Source organism: Antrostomus carolinensis, unplaced genomic scaffold (genome assembly GCF_000700745.2).
Source record: "Antrostomus carolinensis isolate BGI_N321 unplaced genomic scaffold, ASM70074v2 scaffold570, whole genome shotgun sequence".
Lineage (NCBI taxonomy): Eukaryota > Metazoa > Chordata > Aves > Caprimulgiformes > Caprimulgidae > Antrostomus > Antrostomus carolinensis.
The window spans coordinates 1-20,486 of record NW_010286216.1 but is presented as its reverse complement, the minus strand read 5'-3'; the positions used below and the strand labels follow the sequence as shown (position 1 = coordinate 20,486).

The 20,486-nt window shown below is 35.4% G+C and overlaps 1 protein-coding gene across 1 annotated transcript; it reads right to left on the bottom strand.

The window, feature by feature from the left end:
* Positions 1 to 245: 245 nt before the first annotated feature.
* On the bottom strand, positions 246 to 19,732 carry MCCC1 (methylcrotonyl-CoA carboxylase subunit 1). The gene is made up of 18 exons (XM_029084415.1): positions 19,690 to 19,732; positions 18,455 to 18,594; positions 17,931 to 18,026; positions 17,643 to 17,764; positions 16,484 to 16,631; positions 15,335 to 15,456; positions 14,076 to 14,187; positions 13,722 to 13,803; positions 12,786 to 12,913; positions 10,886 to 11,069; positions 10,295 to 10,404; positions 8,845 to 9,061; positions 7,670 to 7,756; positions 7,087 to 7,136; positions 4,345 to 4,482; positions 3,244 to 3,351; positions 2,159 to 2,230; positions 246 to 627 (listed from the first exon to the last, which is right to left on the bottom strand). Exons 2-18 carry the CDS (start codon positions 18,533 to 18,535, stop codon positions 508 to 510), a joined length of 1,977 nt encoding a protein of 658 aa, XP_028940248.1. The 5' UTR covers positions 18,536 to 18,594; positions 19,690 to 19,732; the 3' UTR covers positions 246 to 507.
* Between the last annotated feature and the right edge of the window lie 754 nt (positions 19,733 to 20,486).

Sequence of the window (20,486 nt, the reverse complement as noted above, 5' to 3'; positions counted from 1 at the left end):
ATTCTGGGCTAAGGAACAATCCTGAATTCCCTATTCAGGCAAACAGATAAACCACACCAGGAATTCTGCCAGAAAAATGTATTCATAAAACAATTGTCACCTTTCAGATTCCCTTCAAATCAATGCTCTCGTATCTGGGGTAAAAAGGCAACTGTGAATGAAAAAGTAGGCAGAAGAACCCTAGCTGTCCGTAACTTACAGTCCTTACTAACCTCTCCCATCCTTTATGAGTTCCACATCTTTCTCCAGTCTAATGCCTTTTCACAGACAAACATAACAACTGAACAACAATCATGTAGGTCCACAAGTTATATATATGATTACAGTATAGTGATATCCAAATTTCAGTAAAGTCAGCATAATTTACAGTCAAACTATGCAGGAAGTGGAGAGGAAACCAATTCCCCAATCTATAATACAAAACAGTTTGCTGAAAATGTGAAGAAATCTTCTCCTGGGAGAAAAATCAGCAAAGTAGAAAAAATAAAAATGCACCTTCCTTGAATTTTATTTTGACTCAGGCTCTTCATCCACGAATTCAACTAACGGAGCGTGTCTATTGGCCTGGGCACCTTCTTGGAAATTAACCTTTTTTATCACTCCTGCCTTTGGAGCCCTTATGGTATGCTGCACAGAAACAGATCAATAGTGAATCAGCAGAGTACTTTTCTTTTTCCCTCTCCTCTCTGTCTCCAGCAAGTGCCAATATTACTCTCTTGGTGCAATTAGAACAGAAAACACTTAATTGCTTCCTCTGGCACACATATATTTATTTTAAACCTTCTTTTAAAACGTTATCCTAGTTTTATTTTCTCATCAATATTTATTTTGACAAGTATACTGGGGACACAAATGCCATATAATGTTATATTTTGAAGTATGAACAGCTGAATGTTATTTTATTTCACTAATACTTTTTGTTATTATAATAAATACCAGGTAGAAATAGCACGGTTTTATTCCAAAATGTTAATCACATAGCAGAGTTGTTCCCTGAAGAGGAATCTGCAGATTTACTAAACATATTTTTGTTTGCTGGCCAGGAGGAATCGAATCTTTATTGAACAGATATTTGGCAAAATCTAGATTAAATACAAGTATAGCTACTAGTGACAGTAAAGGAAGAGCATGTTTACATACCAATCCCCAAACTGGTCTACTTGTTATTATATCAGGTTAGTTTTCCATTGAAGTTTTGTTTCTTGGTAATTTTCTACATATAGTTAGTCTAATATCAAAACATTTAATATCAGATATTGAATCCTCACATCTAAGCAAGGATTCATTTAAATAATAATTTGCTTTTTAAATTTTACATTTTCTATTTCAATAGCACTGGGGGGGGAAGAACTGATAATATCAATCAGGTGTCAGCTGGAAAGGCACAAGCATTTAGCACTCAACTGCAAATAATCTGGGGTGTAATTTTTTTTTTTTTAGTGCACAGATGTATTTAATGTCATTTTAGTGTAATTCATAAAAGGGCATGAAAAGGGAAAGGCAAATTTTCTTAACAACGTTAATTCTGCTACCACAAACTGGTTTAAAATAAACTAATAGCCAAACCAAACCAGTTCAGGCTTCAAAAACTATAGTTCAAGCAATCTGAGCCATGGTCCAGCAACGTGACAAGATAAAACGGTCAAAATACTAGTCCACTGAATGCCACATTTAAAATTACAAAGAATCTTTAGTATATTCTTGATAAAACTTTATGTAAATAATAATAAAAATATTATAAACAAAAAAAACATCCTAGGCATATTTTTAAAGTCACCGATAGCTAAATTTCTGCATGAAGTAACTGCAGACATTACATATGCTTACACCCCAGAGAGTCAGCAAGAGAGATCCCAACTGTTTTCTGCTAGAAAAATGAAAGAATTACTGGCTTCTTGGGAACCAAAGTTGGATTAACAAAGCTAACCAAATGAATGTTAAAACATCTGCAGAATATCATGGATTATATAATCATAATTTGTTAATAAAATAACAGCAAATATAATCCTCTAAAATCTAGTCAGACACACTTGTTCTACTGCATATACAGTGGTACTGACATCTGTAAGCTATAATCTGCACCATACTTCAATCATGCAACCAAAAATGATTAAATTTTTATTTTCTCAGTAATTAAAACCTTTTATATGTCACTCACCTCCATTTTCATAGCTATCATAACCATCAGAGGGTCTCCAATCTGAACCTTATCCCCTGCTTTAACAAACACCTACAATTCAAGAGAAAATTGGTAAAAAATCATCCATGTCTACCATTAAAAATTATCAGCAGGATCTTGGCTAGCACAATCCACTGAGTGTTCATGGTTTTGCAAAAACAGCTTCATAATATCTTTATTATTGTTGAATTGGGTATCTGAGTTCTCTAGATAATACTCAAGGGGAGTCAGAGGCTCTAGAAAGACATTCAGTAACAGCTAACAGGATGACCAGGAAGCTATTTATTTATAAAAAAGAAACACTAGAAGACACAATGTATATTCTACCCTTTCTGTGCTTAAAAGCTTCTATTTTGAGAGAAGATGTTCAGAACCTCTTCCTGAAGCCAATCACTGCAGTTGTTTTTAAAACAAAATCCAGAAAGAAGACTGCAAGAGCCACCTAGTTTTCCTACAGTAACTCTGTTTTAGTGTTTGCTCAGTATGTGAGAGATCCACATTCAACGTACGCCACCCCGTGCAAGGGTTCATGCCTTTTCATTGCTATGAAAATCCTTCAACTACTAAACTCTTGTGGAAATCTCTTTTCTTTTGAAACTTTTCTGCTGTACAGAAAAAACACTTGGTAAGCTAAAGACAAAGAAACAAAAACAGAAACAGAAGCAGTGAAACACACAGCTTAAAAAATAAGCCACTTCTGAATATTTCTTTTTTTGCATCTAACATCTCATTCTTTTGGTTAGATGAAATGGATCAAACAGCCTGTAACACTTCAGAGAACTTTGACTTGGTAAGTAATTAAGATTAAGAAAAAAAATTTTAAGCAGTAGGATTAGTTAAATATTCAGATCTCTAGAAAAAGACAACTAGAAGCCTGAAAAATTATTGGGTGTCTGTTAAAAAGCCAGAGTCAACGGGACTTTTTCTAATTGGGAGAAGCCACACAGCACTGACATTCTGGCCCTGATTCTATCCTGCCAGTAAAGAAGCAAGCACCATTTCTGGAAGAGTGAACTTGGATATATATTGGAGAATTAATTTCCTACCCATATTACAATAATTACCTTTTCAACTGTGCCTGTCATGGGTGCTATAGCACCACTCTGCATTCCCGCTGAGCTCACTGCAGATAAGTACTTGGGTACAGGAAGGCCAATCTGAGCACTACCTTCCTACAGAAATAAAATCAACGACCTGTGAGTCAACAACATAAAATAATACCACCAGGACACATGCTGACACACAGGGAAAGAACAGATCCAGCTTTAGGCAACTCAGTCAACCGTCTAGGGTGCCAGACTACTGGGGCCAGGGCAGCAAAGAGACTGGTCAAAGTCCTTAAAAGCCACACCTGCTGCTATTAAGGATGAGCAAGGAACTACTCCCATGGAAAAGGGGCTCCCCATGGACCTCTGTACCAAACCCACACCTTCCCTATTCACACAGCAACAAACAGCACAGAAGGTTTTAGAAAATGAGTAAAAGCTGTTTGCACAAGGGGCAGGCAGGTTGCTGCAACAAGACAGACATTGGCATCTTCATTGCCAAGCACTGTCACTATGACTGTTTCTCGATTCACAATGAAATGGATTCAGTGCCAAGTTTTCATGAAAAATTCTCACTGTTGTTCAAAATCCCCCAGTTCCTCTCAGACTTGCTACCCAAAGACTCGTTCTCCCCCGTATCATACCCTCACTCTAAAACTCATGTGATTTCTGCTGGATCCCCCACCTCAGACTCCACTCTGATAACATAGACTTCTTTCTTATCACTTAACCTTAAAAATGAAACACACTGAAATTGAAATATCAGTTACACTTTCAAATAATCGTCAGTTTGAAGTAATTGCTACTGTTCTATGACAAACCTGGACACCTAACCATTTTAATATTTTGTGTTCCCCCCTCCCAAAACCATCATTTGCAACTCTTGACTCATCTAATTGTATTTTATCTTTCTAAAATAATTTATTTTCTCACTCACTGACCATAAGCAACTAACTTCTAATTATAGCTATAAATCCAACAAGTATCAAAACATTATGGGCCAATATGTAAGAACTTGAAATTAAGATTCTTTCACATTCTCTTGCAATTTATATCGTTCATCTGCATGGATAAAACTCTGAAATTTTATACTTGTGATGATAAAGAAAGGAACTTTACCGGAAAGAAGAGATAAATGGTGTTGTCCAAAGTGACCAATTTGGACTTACACACTGTTCCATTTACTGAAGACCTCAAGTAAACTGAATCACCTTCATTGAAGAGCTCTCCAGAAACCAGGAACGTTTTATCTTGAATCTGAAAGTTAAATGCTTTTATAAAAACAAAGCCTAACCTTTCATAAACAATAAACCAAAAGTTAGTATTTGTAGTGAGCAGTAGTTATGAGTGTATACTCATAACCTGTGATTCTTCATAGATAATTCTGGAATTTCAAAAACTATTTTTAGATCCTGTGTATCCTTTATTTTTCAGTTAACAGACTATTCTGTATCCAACACAAGCAGCTTAGAAAATTAGCATACCTACTCTCCCAGGACAATCTTTATCATAAATTATTCAATAGCACTCAGCAAAACACTAAGGTATATTATTTCTCAGGAAAAACAAAACAAAACAAAAAACCCAGAATATTCAGTTTAGTGATGCTACAAGAATCCAATGTTTTTAATTTTTCCTAGCATCTTGACTTTCTTTAAACTGAAAAATCCATACTGTTCAGCTGACATCATAAGATTCCACACTGCTTTCCAAAAAACAGGTAACTTCCTCACTCTTGGAAGTTTGTAATACAAAAATGACAGTATGTTCAGTAAAGCTACAAAGAAGCAGAGGAGAGTTATAAGGGCTTTATAACATTAAGGACAGTTAATGACAAAACTAGGGGAAATGGGTTTAAGCTGAAAGAGGGCAGGTTTAGATTAGATATTAGGAAGAAATTCTTCACTGTGAGGGTGGTCAGACACTGGAACAGGTTGCTCAGAGAAGTTGTGGGTGCCCCATCTCTGGAAGTGTTCAAGGCCAGGCTGGATGAGGCTTTGAGCAATCTGGTCAAGTGGAAGGTGTCCCTGCTGATGGCAGGGGGGTTGGAACTGGATGAGCTTTAAGGTCCCTTCCAACCCAAACCATTCTATGATTCTATGATAACAGAGACAGCGTCAATTAGACACCAAAACTGCAAAAGAAAGACCAAATGGAAAGGTCATTTATTTGTAGGTAACCCTTTCATCTACATCATTGGAAACAGCACCCCTGCAACAACTTCAGAATACAAAGACAATAAGAATATGAACATAAATGCATTAAATTTAACTGATATTTTTAGTTCTAAGTCTAACAACACTAAGCAAAGAATCAGAAACTTGCTGGTCTTTCAGGATGTTATGAATAGAGATAAAATTCAGTCTTCATTTATATAGTTGTATCCTATTTTTTCACTGAATGAAGATGATGTAACATGCATTGAAAGGTTACTGTTGAGCTGATACTGATCCCTGAGAAAAAAAAATTGTTTGCTTGATCAGTATCCTGAGCAGGGGTGCAAATTAGGGAAACACCCTGGGCAGCACTGTGGGTGCTTGCCAGATCCGTGGCCCAGCAACCTGCTCTAGTAGACTGGCCTCAGGACAGGTTTTGTAGCACTGCAGAGGCACTGGCTGCCTGTGATCAGATCCCGATTCTGTTTCTCCCTCCCTTATCTTCAGGTTCTCTCCATCCCTTATCTTCAGGTTCTCTCCATTTCCACCTCAATGTCCATTCTTCTTTCTTCCCTGGGAGTCTACATTCTCCCCAGCTGCACTTCCCATCCCCAAAAGCCTCCACTCTACATTCCTTCCAGCCTCTTTTTATCTTTTGCTGACATATGAGATAAGCCTAAAATATAAAAGCTCTCCTGCATTATGTATGCAATCAATATGCTCAGAATAACCTGGGTATTACTTGAGGGATGTGGGTTGCCTCAATATTCCTATCAGTAGAAATAAGGGTATAAGGGTTTGAGTTACCCAATGTGGTTATACACACGAAAGCATGGTAATTTTCTCACAATTTTTCTAGCATGCTCATCTTTATATGGTCTAAGCAGTTCATAAATACTGACTTAATTCTCGTAAATCCCTTTTTCTGAACATTGGAAACATGAAGCTGGACTACAGAGAGACTGCACTCTTGAGCATGCAACCATTCTGGGTGCCAAATTTGAGAGAAAACCCCATTTGACTCCAGGTGAGCCAAGAAAAATACTCAATACTCAGCAAAACACAACCCCCATAAGCCACACAATAACAGACTATCACACATGCACACACAAAAATATCTGTGTTTAAAGCATCTTAAATTATATTCTGTATGATCTCTATAGCACAGACAGAGAAAGAAGCAAATTTTATGGGGCATCGTTCAATTATTTAACCAGAAAATTTAATACTCTCATCATTTCTCATCTCATTTAGTAATCACTTCAAAATAAAAAAAGCATTATCTTACAGATAATGCTCTAGAAAACTTTTATTTATCCCACAGGAGATCCATCTCATGCACAGAATAAAGCAGGAGTCCTGCAGAAAAAAGGTCTTTTTAAATGCAGATTTAAATCTAATTTCCTATGTTTTAGAAATACACACTTAAGGAAGAGAAAAATAAGAAGTACGATCTTTAAATACTGGAAAAGCAAAGGTTTTTCTTAGCCTTATTTTCAGAAGCATTTTAGTAGCTCTTCCATGTCAATGCAGCATCTAGCAAAGATAATTTCAGGCCAAAATAATAGTCTACAACAACAGCTGCAAGCAAACCAAAAACAGAATCCTGTATCAGTAATTAGCAACCAACTTTAGTAACAGTTAATACCAAGAAATTGATTCTTCTTTTATCTAATGAAATACCTGAAAAAATTGGGACTTGTACCTGCATGTTGTAGGACCCTTCTGGATTGTAACTTACAGCTACGTCCACAACTGTTTAATAAAACAAAATATGTCTATGTAAGCAGATTTCATTATAGGATCTAGAGAATAATTACATATAAACAATATTTAGTCTATCTTTTTTCATAAAAAAGAGACCTACTAAGAAAAGAGTAAGTATTTTCATAAGAGCTTAGTACACATGCAGATTTCATACTGAATTCTAGACAATTTGCTTTTCAAAGACGAATGCCTGAACTTATGCTCTGAAATCTGTATTAAGTTATCTGGACAGAAAACAGATTTTTGATGGGAAAAAAGTGCTGAGCACTTTCACACCAAAGAAGTTAAAAGAGAAGTCAACGGCACTCAGCTCTCCTAAAAATCTCAACCATATTAATTTAAATGCTGAACATTAGTAGTGTCATTTGAACTTGGTTTGTATCTCCTCAAGATCTAAGTGTGAGTTAATCAGGCAATTCCCTGTATTCCCAGCTTAAATTGCATAAAACTCATACTGCTTTGATTTGCTATTTCTTAGCCTGAATTTTCAAGCACCAGTTGAAATAACCTCATTAACTTACTGTTTTCCCCATCCAGCAGAGACAGTTTTCTAGTATAACATATATTTATTCTTCTACCAGTGCTGGATGCAAATGGTGAGAATTTATCTAAAACACAAAATATACAGATATTTTACTTTTCTTCTATTTTGGCAAAACACAACACTTAGAACTTACACCATAAAATCACTGTCCTACTATTACTACTATCCCACATATATTATATTACACATAAAAGACTGGGGAACCACTGTAATAGTGACAATCCCTCACTCAAGCTTCAACACTGAATAAACCAAGGATGTGTAACCTACAGAAAACATGACACTAACAACAGCACTTACTAAGAAGGAGGATATTGACTGTTCTCCATGAACACATCCTTGAACAGGACAAGGAAGCATGGGAATTCAACTGCAACATAGCAGATTCAGATTAATCTTTAGGTGAAGGTTCTAACTGTAAGAGTAGTCAAACATGGCAGCAAATTGCCTGGGAAGATTGAGGGGTTTTCTATTACTTGGTGTTTTTGAGAATGGATCAGATATAGAGCTATCAGATATTGCCTGATTAGTTCATTAGTGTATGGGAATCTTTCCAATACCACTTTCCCATGTTGCCAGGATAGTTAAAGTGGAGGAGAAAAGAAAATGAACAAGGTTTTTGGCAGCATATATTACATTTATAATGACGTTTTTGTTTACAGCAACCACATGCCCCACTGGTATAGCTATTAACAGCATCAGAACTCAAGAATATTCAACTCCTGGAGTCCTGTTCATTCCATTAAACCCTACTGCCTCTCCCAAGAGTCTATTTTATCTCTGAAGACCTTGGGCCAACTGTAGGAATAACAGTGATAGATACTCACTGTTCATGCTTGTAAAGAGCAAAGACTACACAGTGACATTGATTAAGAATCCCAAGGTCTTTCAGATAGAGCCTGTCTGCAGTACTGTGGGAGTAGTCTGTACATCACAGTGGTGATATATTCAGTATCTGTCCCTTAACACAAGTCACAGTCTGCTGTGTGTAAATACGCCAGAACACAGAGCCCTGAGCAGGCACAAAGTAAGGCAAAAAGGGAGCACACAAATTAAATAATTGCACATGAGCTCACAGGACTGTCTCATCCAGTCACAAGTACAATTAAAACAAACAAACCCAACAACCACCAAAAGAAGAATGACCCTTACCATCTGACTGATCTCTAAAAGCATCTGTTAGCATTTTCTCTTTCAGTATGAGTCCTAGAGCTGCCTGACACATAACTTCATGTGGGGTTGCCTTTTTGGTTGGAAATAGTTCATCATGGTGTTGAGGAATGAAATTGGTGTGCACATTTCCAGCCTCAAACTGTGGGTGTCCTGACAAGCTCAGTAAGAAATCAATATTAGTGCTTAATCCTACAATCTGTAAAGAAAAAGCAGCATATTACCGAATTGAAATGAAGTTATGAATGAATATACAGCTTTCTGCTCAACTTATGCATAGATGAATCTTTCTTCAGACAGCACCATCAAAATGGCAAGTTCATCAATAAAAAACCAAGAGTAGCTCTCTGAAAAGTACTCTGTTTTCAAAACACTACCTCTGTCCACTGGGAAGTCAAAGAAAACTTCCCAGCAATAGCAATGGGAAAAAAATCAGGAAAACAACCCTACTGTTTTGTAAAATCATGCTCTGAGCATTTAAAAGAACATTCCTAATATGAAAAGTGCCTGTTATTAAAAATGACTCGTAATAGTTTCAGATATTCTATATTTGATCTTTTAATAGTAACAAATGGGAACAGTGACTTTTGTAAATTTACTAGATACTATCCATTTCCTGTACTGCAAAACACCTAAGCAAACAACATGAAAACAGAAATAATTATCTTAGAGAAACCAGTGAAACTGGTAACTATATTGTACTGTCAAAATTTATTGACAGAAGTACTAAGAAAATTCTGAAAAAGCCCAAGGGAATTCTTTTATCTCTTTCACTTGCAGTAATCTTAATTTTTAGGTAAAACAACAGTGGGACAAACATTTTCAGTACCTCAATCATGTTCATGTTATTGATTTAAAAGTGTAAATTAATTCTGCACAAAGAATATTCAGTCTCACCTCAAGTCAAACCTTCTCAATTCTGCTTTTGAAAATAGATACAATACCTGTAGTTTTTACAGGGAGAAAAGGGACCACTTCTTAGAAAGATCTAACAGCATTAAAAATTCTCCATATTTCTTTGCCACATGTATAGTCTAAAAATTTAATTGTTTTTATAAATTAGAAATTACAAGCAAACATTGTGTGACACAAATTCCACCTACAAATTCCTTTAAGGTTGAGAAAGCTCACACTACAATGCGTTTGTGGCCTTTCTCTTCTACGAAGTCCCAGCTGCATCATCCAACTGAAGATATTGCAAACATAAGAAAAATCTGTGTGCAAAGCTGGACTTCACACTTCTCTCTACTCACTCCACCAACGAAAACAGTTTGCAAATTAGGAAAAAATACAGTGTGCAAACAAATAATGAATCTGAAATGGTAGTGGCAATGCAGGCTGCCTCTTAGAAACCACTTTTGTTTTACTGTAGTATTTTATCCATATTTTGTTAGCTCAAGATCTGAAATCATACTGGGTTCCTTCTACTTACATTATACTGACGCAAACTGTATCGCAGCTTTCTCAGTGCTGCTTGACGATCCTCAGCCCAAACAACCAGCTTTGCAATCATCGGATCATAATGAACAGAAACCTCATCACCTAAAATATATTAAAAAAAGTAAGTATTTCTGCAATTTGGTAATGCATACTACTGCACACCATATGGCATTAAACTCTGACACACCTGACGGACACATTTCTCTACGTCCTTAAAGAACATTAATCTTTAAGGATGTGACCTGGCATTTCAATTCCAAGGACAACTTCAGACAGACTTTTGTATAGGTAACATTACTCAAATTTAGCTTTCTTTATTACAATCAGAATGCAGGATTGATAAATTGCGATGAGAATATAATCAGCATGATCCTATGGACAAGAATTTGGATAGAAGTAAATAAAATATTTAGTGGTTAACCAAAAGTAAATGGACAATCACAAGCAAGAATAATTCTGTAGAGATTTGTCTTTATAACAACACTCTGTCAGACAAACTTATTTAGGCCAAAGAGGGCAATGCTTACAAAGAAAAGCTTTTGATGTTAAATATTTCTGATTACACCACTGCCTTCAGTTTTACCTTGTCTGACTCCAGTTTCTATCCTGGTGAAACTATCAGGTGGTGGGGTGGATAAGTGCAACAGTGGCCCAGCCCCTGGCATAAAGTTATTATTAGGGTCTTCAGCATATATTCTAGCTTCAAAGGCATGGCCCCGAAGCAGAATCTCTTCCTGAATTAGGGGAATCTTCTCTCCTGCTGCAACCTGAAAACAACAGGTTTTTTTTATTTAATGCGGGATAATATTCTGGAGTGACAATGTATGAAATCTTAAATATCTTTCTTATAAAAATGAAAAACTAAGAAGCACATTTAAAAAAGCACAAGGCTAATTCTGAAGTTACTCCTTCCTTTTCTCTGGGAGTCAAAAAATACTCTTCACCAGTCAAAGAATTCTGAATTATTATTGTGTAAATTGACCTCCTAATATTTCACACAGCTAAAACATAATATAAAAAGTCTAATTTGTTTCTATTAGTTATGTCAATAAATAACTAAATGTTTAAGTTAAAGCCTAGTTAACTAAGACAAGATTTCACTAGAGAAAAATTGCTCCAAAAGCAGATGATAAAACGGATTACTGGCAGCCAGCAATACTGACATACGCTGTTGAATCTTCTGTACACTGTGGGACCTGTACATTTAAAGGAATGTTTCTCTAAGGGGATTTCTAACAATTTAAGAACCTTTATTGGGGAAGGAAACATAGTTTTTTACTCAAAGGAATTCACCTTACAAATACAGGAATACCAACAAACACTAGCAACACACCAGTTTGAGACTGAAAAAACAGGACTTTGGGGAACAAACCATCAAGAAGCCTGGTCCAGTTAAGCACAGAGGAGACCCTTTACCAGGAAGCTACACAATTTCCATCTACGTGGGAAAATACAAGTTCCTATTAAAAAATTTCTAGCAACATTTCAGCTTCTTTTGAAATGTCAGTGTTTTCCATATTCTGCCTTTTGTCACCAAACTATGGATTTCAGTAGAGAGCGCAGAATATAACTGAAGCCTTCAAAGAAAAAGTAGTACTATACAGATTCACAGAAATAATCTCTCCAAGATCCAACAAACATTTTTTAGCTATTGACTCATTGAGCCACATGCCAAGGCCACTGAACCTTCCCACCTTATCTCTTTCTTTCTTCTAGTATTGTTTGATCCCTGCTCCAAGTCAGCATTCAATGTTGTTTCCATTCCCTGATCAGGAAGCCACAAGCTCCTCCTTTTTGCATCAGCATTTGCCATTTCAGTTTTCTTTCTGGTTACACTAAACACTCTCCACTCTATCTACTTAAGCTCAATGCGTGCTGCTGTCCTCACTTTTGGATTTAGCTACCCAGAATTGTTTTTTATTTCCAGTGCCCTAGGGTCCAAACCTTCCTGTTATCATTCAGACGTGTGAGTAATCTCTCTAGAAACTGGGTATGTGAGGAAATAGCCTCTTTCCAGTCCACACAACTATACATTTATTTTAGAGTGTGACTATACTGGCATAACACTAGACATATGTTTTTATGAACAGTTTTCCTCCTACAGCCTGATCCAAGAATGATTTTTGGGCCAGAGATTCATTTGAACTAGAGTTTAAAAAAATTTCCAGCATGGCAAGGGAAAGATTAGGACCCTTAATCCTCCCACTTTCCACACTCTCTATAACCTCTCTAAATATAATTTTAAAAATGTTTTTTCTCTACACAACTGGAAGAAGACACTGTTGGAATTCAGAGCATCTAGACAATGCTCCACAATCAAATACAGTAATATGAGATGTTCATTCAGAGCAAAGGAAACTCTACCCTATTAGCTGGACAAGAGATGAGCATTTGAAAACCTATCTAGTCCATCACAAGTGATACCAAAGAGCACTATTCACCAGACAAGAGTAACTATACATGTAAAATCAATTCACACTTACCCTAAGCTGCCATTCCACCAAGTCTGTTCCAGTAATCATCTCTGTAACTGGGTGCTCTACTTGCAGTCTGGTATTCATCTCCATGAAGTAAAAATTATGTTGGGAGTCCATAATAAATTCCACTGTTCCTGAAATATTTAATAGAAGGGCACTTCACCAAAACAAGTCTTTTTCAGAATGGATACCTAAGACAATTAATTTATGCCAGGACAAGACTATTATTTTTAAACCAGATACACTGAATTTCATTAAATTCTATATGAATTATCTTAGAGGGTCACACAATTGGGGTCTAAAAACAGAAGGGCTGTTTCCTTGCACATTTACGTATCCTGTGCTGTTCAGTAGCCATTCTCCTCTACAGCAAGAGCTGTAAGAAGTCCATCAAGACTCCTTAAAGTATTGTATATATCTATAGGGTATGTAATTATTTTTTAAAAATAAGTATGCAAAGAATGCAGTGAGGAAAGAAAAGTCACAAATAATTTTAGCAAAAAATTTTTACATCTGGGAAATAGCATGGACTTTACAGACAGGGAACTGTGGTTTGTTGGGTTTTTTTTAAAGGCTTTACTGTTTGAATATAAAGTATTATTTTCTGAATGCTGAAGGAGTAATTATTTTTCCTTTGCTCTGCTCAAACTTATGAGCATTCATAACACTCACTTTCCAACAACAATCTAGTTGATTGAATTATATGCTCTGAAATTTTTTCTTTCTGTTCTTCAGCTCTCACTCATCTTGAGCTCAGACCAGATATGCTAGTTTAAATTTGTATTTCCATCAGAATTAACTACATGATTACTTACTTAAACCTCAAAAAAAATGGTGATGTGAGTCATACTCCAAAGCAATCAGATGCCATTTGCCTTGAGGCTTTAAGTCTTAGTAAGTTAAAAGCATACCTCTGGAGCAGCCATACCTCCACAGACTTACCTGCTCCCACATAATTCACAGCTTTAGCTGCTTTGACAGCAGCTTCTCCAAGTCTTTTTCGAACTTCAGGATTAATTCCTGGCTGTAAATAATAATAGAAAGGATTATAAATGATTGTGAATTTTGGTGATATTAAAACTACTATGCATGAATACTTTGTGATATTTAGCAACTGTAGTGAAATCCTTATCAATGTTATACTTGAAATCTACATAATTTTTCCCTGAGAACCATTTTCTAAAGAAAGTAATTTTTTCATATTTTTTTTACAAATAAATTACTACCCACTAAATAAATTGGATGGGAATTAGCAATTACTTTTCATAAAAAATATTCTGAGAACTTTCTTCTCACCCCTGGTGCCTCTTCAATGATTTTCTGATGTCTTCTTTGCACACTGCAGTCTCTTTCAAACAAATAGACTGCATTGCCATGCTGGTCACCGAATACTTGGACTTCAACATGCCTGTTCCATAAAAATAAATGCTTCAGTGTAAATGTTTCAAGCCCCAAGCCCGTGACTGACTTCACCCCAACAGACTTTGAACTTGTACTCAGTCCTGTACACTTCAGTAGAACTTCCTATAGATTTAAGCATCTGCCCTCAAATATCAAAAATGTAGAAATGAGGCTGCTACTATGCAGGATTCTCACCCATTTTAGATTTCCTCCATCTCCTAAATGAAATAGGATTCTAAATGCCAGCTACTGCAGTGAAACCTCATAGGCCACAGGATAAACAAGATACATATCTAAAGGCTATACCTCTTTCTTAGTTATTTTCTTATAATAAAAGTAAAACCACTTCACTATTATTTCATAATGATGATTTCCCTTGTAATTTACTGTGTAGCAATTCACAAGAGGCAGCAGCCTGGCTCAGAATTATCACTGTTTATTTCAACACGTCATTTCAGAGGACAGGTGGCAGAACTTCATTCTGTGTAAAAAACTAAAAAATTCTGCCACCATTCTGATAACCCTCTGACACTGGCAAAAGAAGTTCCCGGGAATTTGATGAGATTTTTCTCATGCCCATCTGACATCACCAGCAGGCCCTCAGTTTCTTTAGAATAAATGCTTTCTTTATAGTGATGCTTCATGAAAAACAGATGTAAAGTACAAGAGTATGAAATAGACCTCTGTGAAAAGTTCTTTATAAAAAATAAATTACCTCAGTTTCACAGGTCAGGTATGAGCCAAAGACTATCACTTCTATTTTAAATATCAAAATAGAGAAAGATTAAATAACTAGTTTAGGACACCTGAGGGCAGCAGAAACACTATGACAGCTTGACTCAGTTTTGTAGTTTAAGTATTACAAAGCATTATTATTCTTTCTTAGATGTAAATTGAATTTAGAAAGGTCACTCAGGGAGGTATATCAATGTCACTGCCTTGTCTCCCAAACAGCAGTATTTTAATTCTTATTATTCCAAACATAATCACTACAAGAAATTAAATACATTATAAACAATTTTGACTAAACAAACACCTGCCATAGTGCAAATAAAATGTACAAGATCAATTTTCATTCTATTAATAAAACATTTACATTTATTTAACAGTAGAATAAACACTACACTGTTTATATTAAACCTTCTGTTTCTCACCTTGGATTATCTACAAATTTCTCAATCAGCATTGCATCATCATTGAAAGACTTCTTTGCTTCTCTCCTAGCTGATTCTAGTTGGTCCAGAAATTCCTTTTCTGAGTGAGCAATTCTCATGCCCTAAAATTCATTAAAAAAGCATAGCTAAATGTCTAAAAATATGGAATACAACAAAAATATTTGTTGCACAAAACAGGTACGTGACTAAAACAGCAAGTTTTTCCCTTCTTTCTTAAACTTTAGCAAAACTGTGTATCAACTTACAGTAAAAGTCCCACTGAACATGCCATAACAAGTGTAAAAAATAAGTATTATCATTACATAGAATCATAGAATCATAGAATGGTTTGGATTGGAAGGGACCTTAAAGATCATCCAGTTCCAACCCCCCTGCCATCAGCAGGGACACCTTCCACTAGACCAGGTTGCTCAAAGCCTCATCCAGCCTGGCCTTCAACACTTCCAGGGAGGGGGCATCCACAACTTCCTTGGGCAACCTGTTCCTGTGTCTGACCACCCTCACAGTGAAGAACTTCTTCCTAATATCTAATCTAATAACATTGATATGGAAGAGTACAAAATTTAATTTTATTCTTAAATAGCACAACAAAATTGGCAGAGAAAAACTGATTTAATTACAAAATAAGTATAACTATTTTGGAAATAACTAAAATTCTTTTTAAATATAAATTTATTCAGAGTAAAATCAGATTTAGACAGGGAATTTATCATACATTAAAATGTGTCGAAACACCAAATACTTAAATAGTATTTCTAATCACTTCTTATGCAACATTTAAAACTGCTGGCAAAAAAGGTCACAGGAGCTATCACAAAGTAACAATTTAAAGTCATCTAATTTCACACAAACAAATCCATAGGACAACTCTTCTACTTATGTGAATTACTGAAGATCCATCAATATAAATAAAACTCTTCCAATTTATACCAGCTACTTATCTTGTGCCTGACTGTACAACAAATGGAAATGAGATTTCATAGTGCTGGACTGGACATTAATAATAAATTTTAACCAAAAGTAGTTTTCCAGTTTCTTTGTTTTCAAAGATTTCTTTTAGAATATTCAGTTACAGATACCAAGACATGGTAACTTTACACTATGCAAGAAACAGATTCGTGCCTTTACCTTTCCTCCACCTCCACGAACAGCTTTAATCATTACTGGATATCCTATTCTCTTGGCATGTTCCTTTAGACACTGATCGGATTGATCTTCTCCATGATAACCTTCAACAACAGGAACGCCAGCAGCAGACATTATAGCTTTGGAAGTGCTTTGACAAAATAGTTTTATAGTTTAGAATGGTAACAATATTTTTTTTCTTACTTTAAGGTCCAAACTTTTATATGTTCCCAATGTTAATTCTCCTCACAAAATTAGTTCCACTGACCTCAACAGGACTACTTATATAAGTGGGTTACATACGATTTGATTGTAATTCATAAAATGTTTTAAACAGGGATTTTTTTTCTCCAAGCCCTCCAGATACCAGCAGCAGTCAGTATTCAGGCTTACTTTTCTTTCCTATCTTTTAACCCACTTTATAGAGGACAAAACCTAGTATTTTCAAATTACAACACTGTATCCTGCCAAAACTATATTTAAAATTGTACAGAGGCAAAACTCTTTTCACAATACAGGCTGGATTCACACCACACAAAACGCTCGAGCATAACAACTATAACTTCAAATATGCTTGCAAAACTGGTTCAATTACAGAGGTAATTTACTCTCACGTTGGGAAGTGATAAAAACCTAATTCTCTGAAATTAGTATTACATAGGTCATGTGTTGGCAATAACCTTATTTCCATATTCTTGATTTATACTTCATACCCTGGAAACATTTCTTTGATCTAAGTAACTAAGAATAAGATCCTCTGTGATGAACAAAAATTATCACCCCATTTTACATGAGCCACAATAACCACTGATGACACAGTGTTTCTTTTCCGCTGTTCTTTTGACCAATATACCAGACATCCAATCTGACTGCTGAAACCTTACCTATGTAACACTGTAACACCTCATCTCTGGAAAACTAGAATCAGTTAGGTATTTAATTATTAAAACCCTAATAACTGAACAATCTTGATTGTTTCTATGCCTTTAGGTATCCCACATCTATAAACCTGAAGCTTATTCCTTTGAAGAAAGCCATATAAATAAAAGACAACAAAAACTGACAGAATAAATTGACTACAGAACAACTGGTCATCTGTTAATAAAATTAGCTTTGCCAAACTGTAAAGTGCATAACCAAGTAACAAATTAGAAACAGATACCTCTTAATACCCATATCTCTGATAGCAGATGAAGGCGGACCTATGAAGATTATTCCCTCTTGCTTGCACAACTCTGCAAACTCTGTGTTTTCTGAGAGGAAACCATAACCTGGATGAATAGCCTAAAATAGAATAACGTTACCAGCCTATTTTTATATCAGTTTAGCTTAGAAAGGCCTGAAACTTCAGTAGAGTGCTAGAAAAACACAAAATGGAAACAGCACTGGTAAAAATGAAGAACTAAAGAACATGGAAGTAACAGAAAATTTAAGGTTGTGATCTACTTACCTGTGCTGCTGAGACCTTGGCCACCTGCATTATTTTCTCCATGGCCAAGTAACTCTGCTGTGAGGGTGCTGGACCAATGCAATATGCTTCATCTGCCTGTTATAGAAAAAAAACATAACACAGACTGTTTATTAGATAACAAAAAGCAAATTTAACTGAATTTCTGAGCTAATTATATGGTTTATCAGTCTGCTAACATGCAACAGTTTAAATTACTGCCTCTCCTCATGGACAGACTCAACTGGCTAAAACAAATTCTGACTTTCTTCCCAAAATAAGAGTGCCTTCTCCAACCCCCAGTGGCTACTCTGGAGTTAAGAATACCAAACTTTAATGCACTTCCTGTAAAGCTGCCAGGTGCTGAGACAGAAACTAGGCAAACTTTTCACTGATTCAAGGAAAACTTGGAAGTAACTCTACAGCAGTGAAAATCAATTACACACATCTACTTTCACACTGAACTTATTAATAAGAAATACTGTTGTGAATGAATGTGAAGCACAAATTTAATGAATATACTTCACCATTGCTACATGCATAGAATTTCTGTCTGCTTCGCTATAAACTGCTACAGACTTCACACCCATTTTCTTTGCTGTTCGCATCACTCTGCATGCAATTTCTCCTCGGTTCGCGATAAGAATCTTCCCTATGTTGTGACCTCCTGTTTAAAGGAATGAAGCACAGTAAGCAATGTTTAAAATATATATATATATATATATATATACACACATATATATATATATCCTTAAAATCATTCCTGGAAACAAAGCAGTTTTAAAACTCATATTTCTTTTTCATCATATATAGTATTTATACATTTCTTCCAGTAATGAAAAAAAACATGCTTTACCCAAAAGCATTTCCATGCTAGCCTTGGAATTTTTTACTTAGAGTCTTTATGCAGAAGTATATTTAATTTAAGTCTTTTTTTCTTTTTAGAATCCAAGAAGCAATTCTAAGCCTAAATCAACACTTCAACATAAAAGCTGATGCTTATATTTTTACTGTGTACTTTCTGGACCAACTAGGAAACAATTAACACCTGTCCCCAGCCCCAAATATAGAAGTGATTCACTGTTCTTTGAAGAGCACTATTGTGCTGATACACAGTCACAAAGAAATAACTATGTATGAAGTTTTTTGTTGGGTTGTTTGTTTTTTTTTTAATAGTGAGACACAAGTTTCTATTAAGCATCATGACAGCAGTTAAAACGTGATAGAAATATACTGTCAGCACAGCGAGAGACCTCACAGGCAGAAACAAATAGCTTAAAATTAACTGATAAAATGAAAAGAGATCTCTGAATTCTAAAATAGATCTTTTTAGACAATATGACAACAGGGTTAGTTTAAATCTTGCTAAATATTCACATATATATATTGAATATATATTATTCTATTATGTTCAATATAACTTTCCTTCATATACTGTTTAAATACCATTATGCCTAAAAAACGATTCCCACAGACTTTGCAACATGTGTATCAGAAAAGGACTCAGAGAAAAACACCACAAAAATAAAGAGTTTTCATTGAATGTACCTAAATATGACAGAAAATTATTCAAAATATTGTTTACACATTAAGATGATCTCTCTTAGGTAAGCTACAGACTACTGTTCTCAAAAACTATACAGATATTGAGTATTTATTTTAAAAAAAAAATAGTTTTTCAGCAACTAAAGGTCTAACTGTAAAACCATCAACATTATACAAGCAATTAACTCCAAGTAACTAAAGAAGTTAAATTTCATACCTACTGTTGAGGCCCATTTCACAAATCTTTGTACTTGGTTCCATTGCCTGTACAATTATAAACATACAGAAGTGTTACCAAAGTATATGAACAAGTGACAACAGCTACTTCTCTTTGCAGGTGAGGGAAGGGCAGCACTAACACAGGCCTGAAGCTTTTGATACAGTTATTTACACAGAACACACTAAAAGGCAACAAAAAAAAAGTGGCACAAACTTCACTAGATCTCCCCTTAGTTGTTTTCAGACACAACAGAAATTATCCCCTTGCTTTTTTTAGCAGCACTCAAATTGAAACAGTCAACATATTATATTTAAAAAAAAAATAAAAATACTCTTAGTGGATAGAACAGGCAACATCTGACTTTTATTTCAGATAAGGCAACTTGAAGTATTTGGGAAAGAAAACATAAACAACTACAAAACACAAAAGCGTAAAAAAAAAGGAAAGAAGAGCTGTTTATATAAAGAAAAGGTGAAAGAGAGGAATGCACAAGAGAGCAAGAAGAGCTATGAAGAATTTTGGAAATTAAGTTAGACCTCAAAGTAATAAAAAGTGCTAAAGAAATCAGGCAGAGAAGGCTAAGTGACTGGAAGAAACTGTAAAAGGAAACTCTTGGAACTGTTTTAATTAACATATAGATCAACTTGGGAACCTTGGATCAAGTCCAGCAATTATTTTAACAATACCAGATAAAAACACACAAGAAGTCCTTGGCTCCACACGACCAAAAGCTCCGCTTCAATAACCGAGGGGAAACGAGCCTATTTCCAAACCCCCAGCTAACGGCTGTCCCC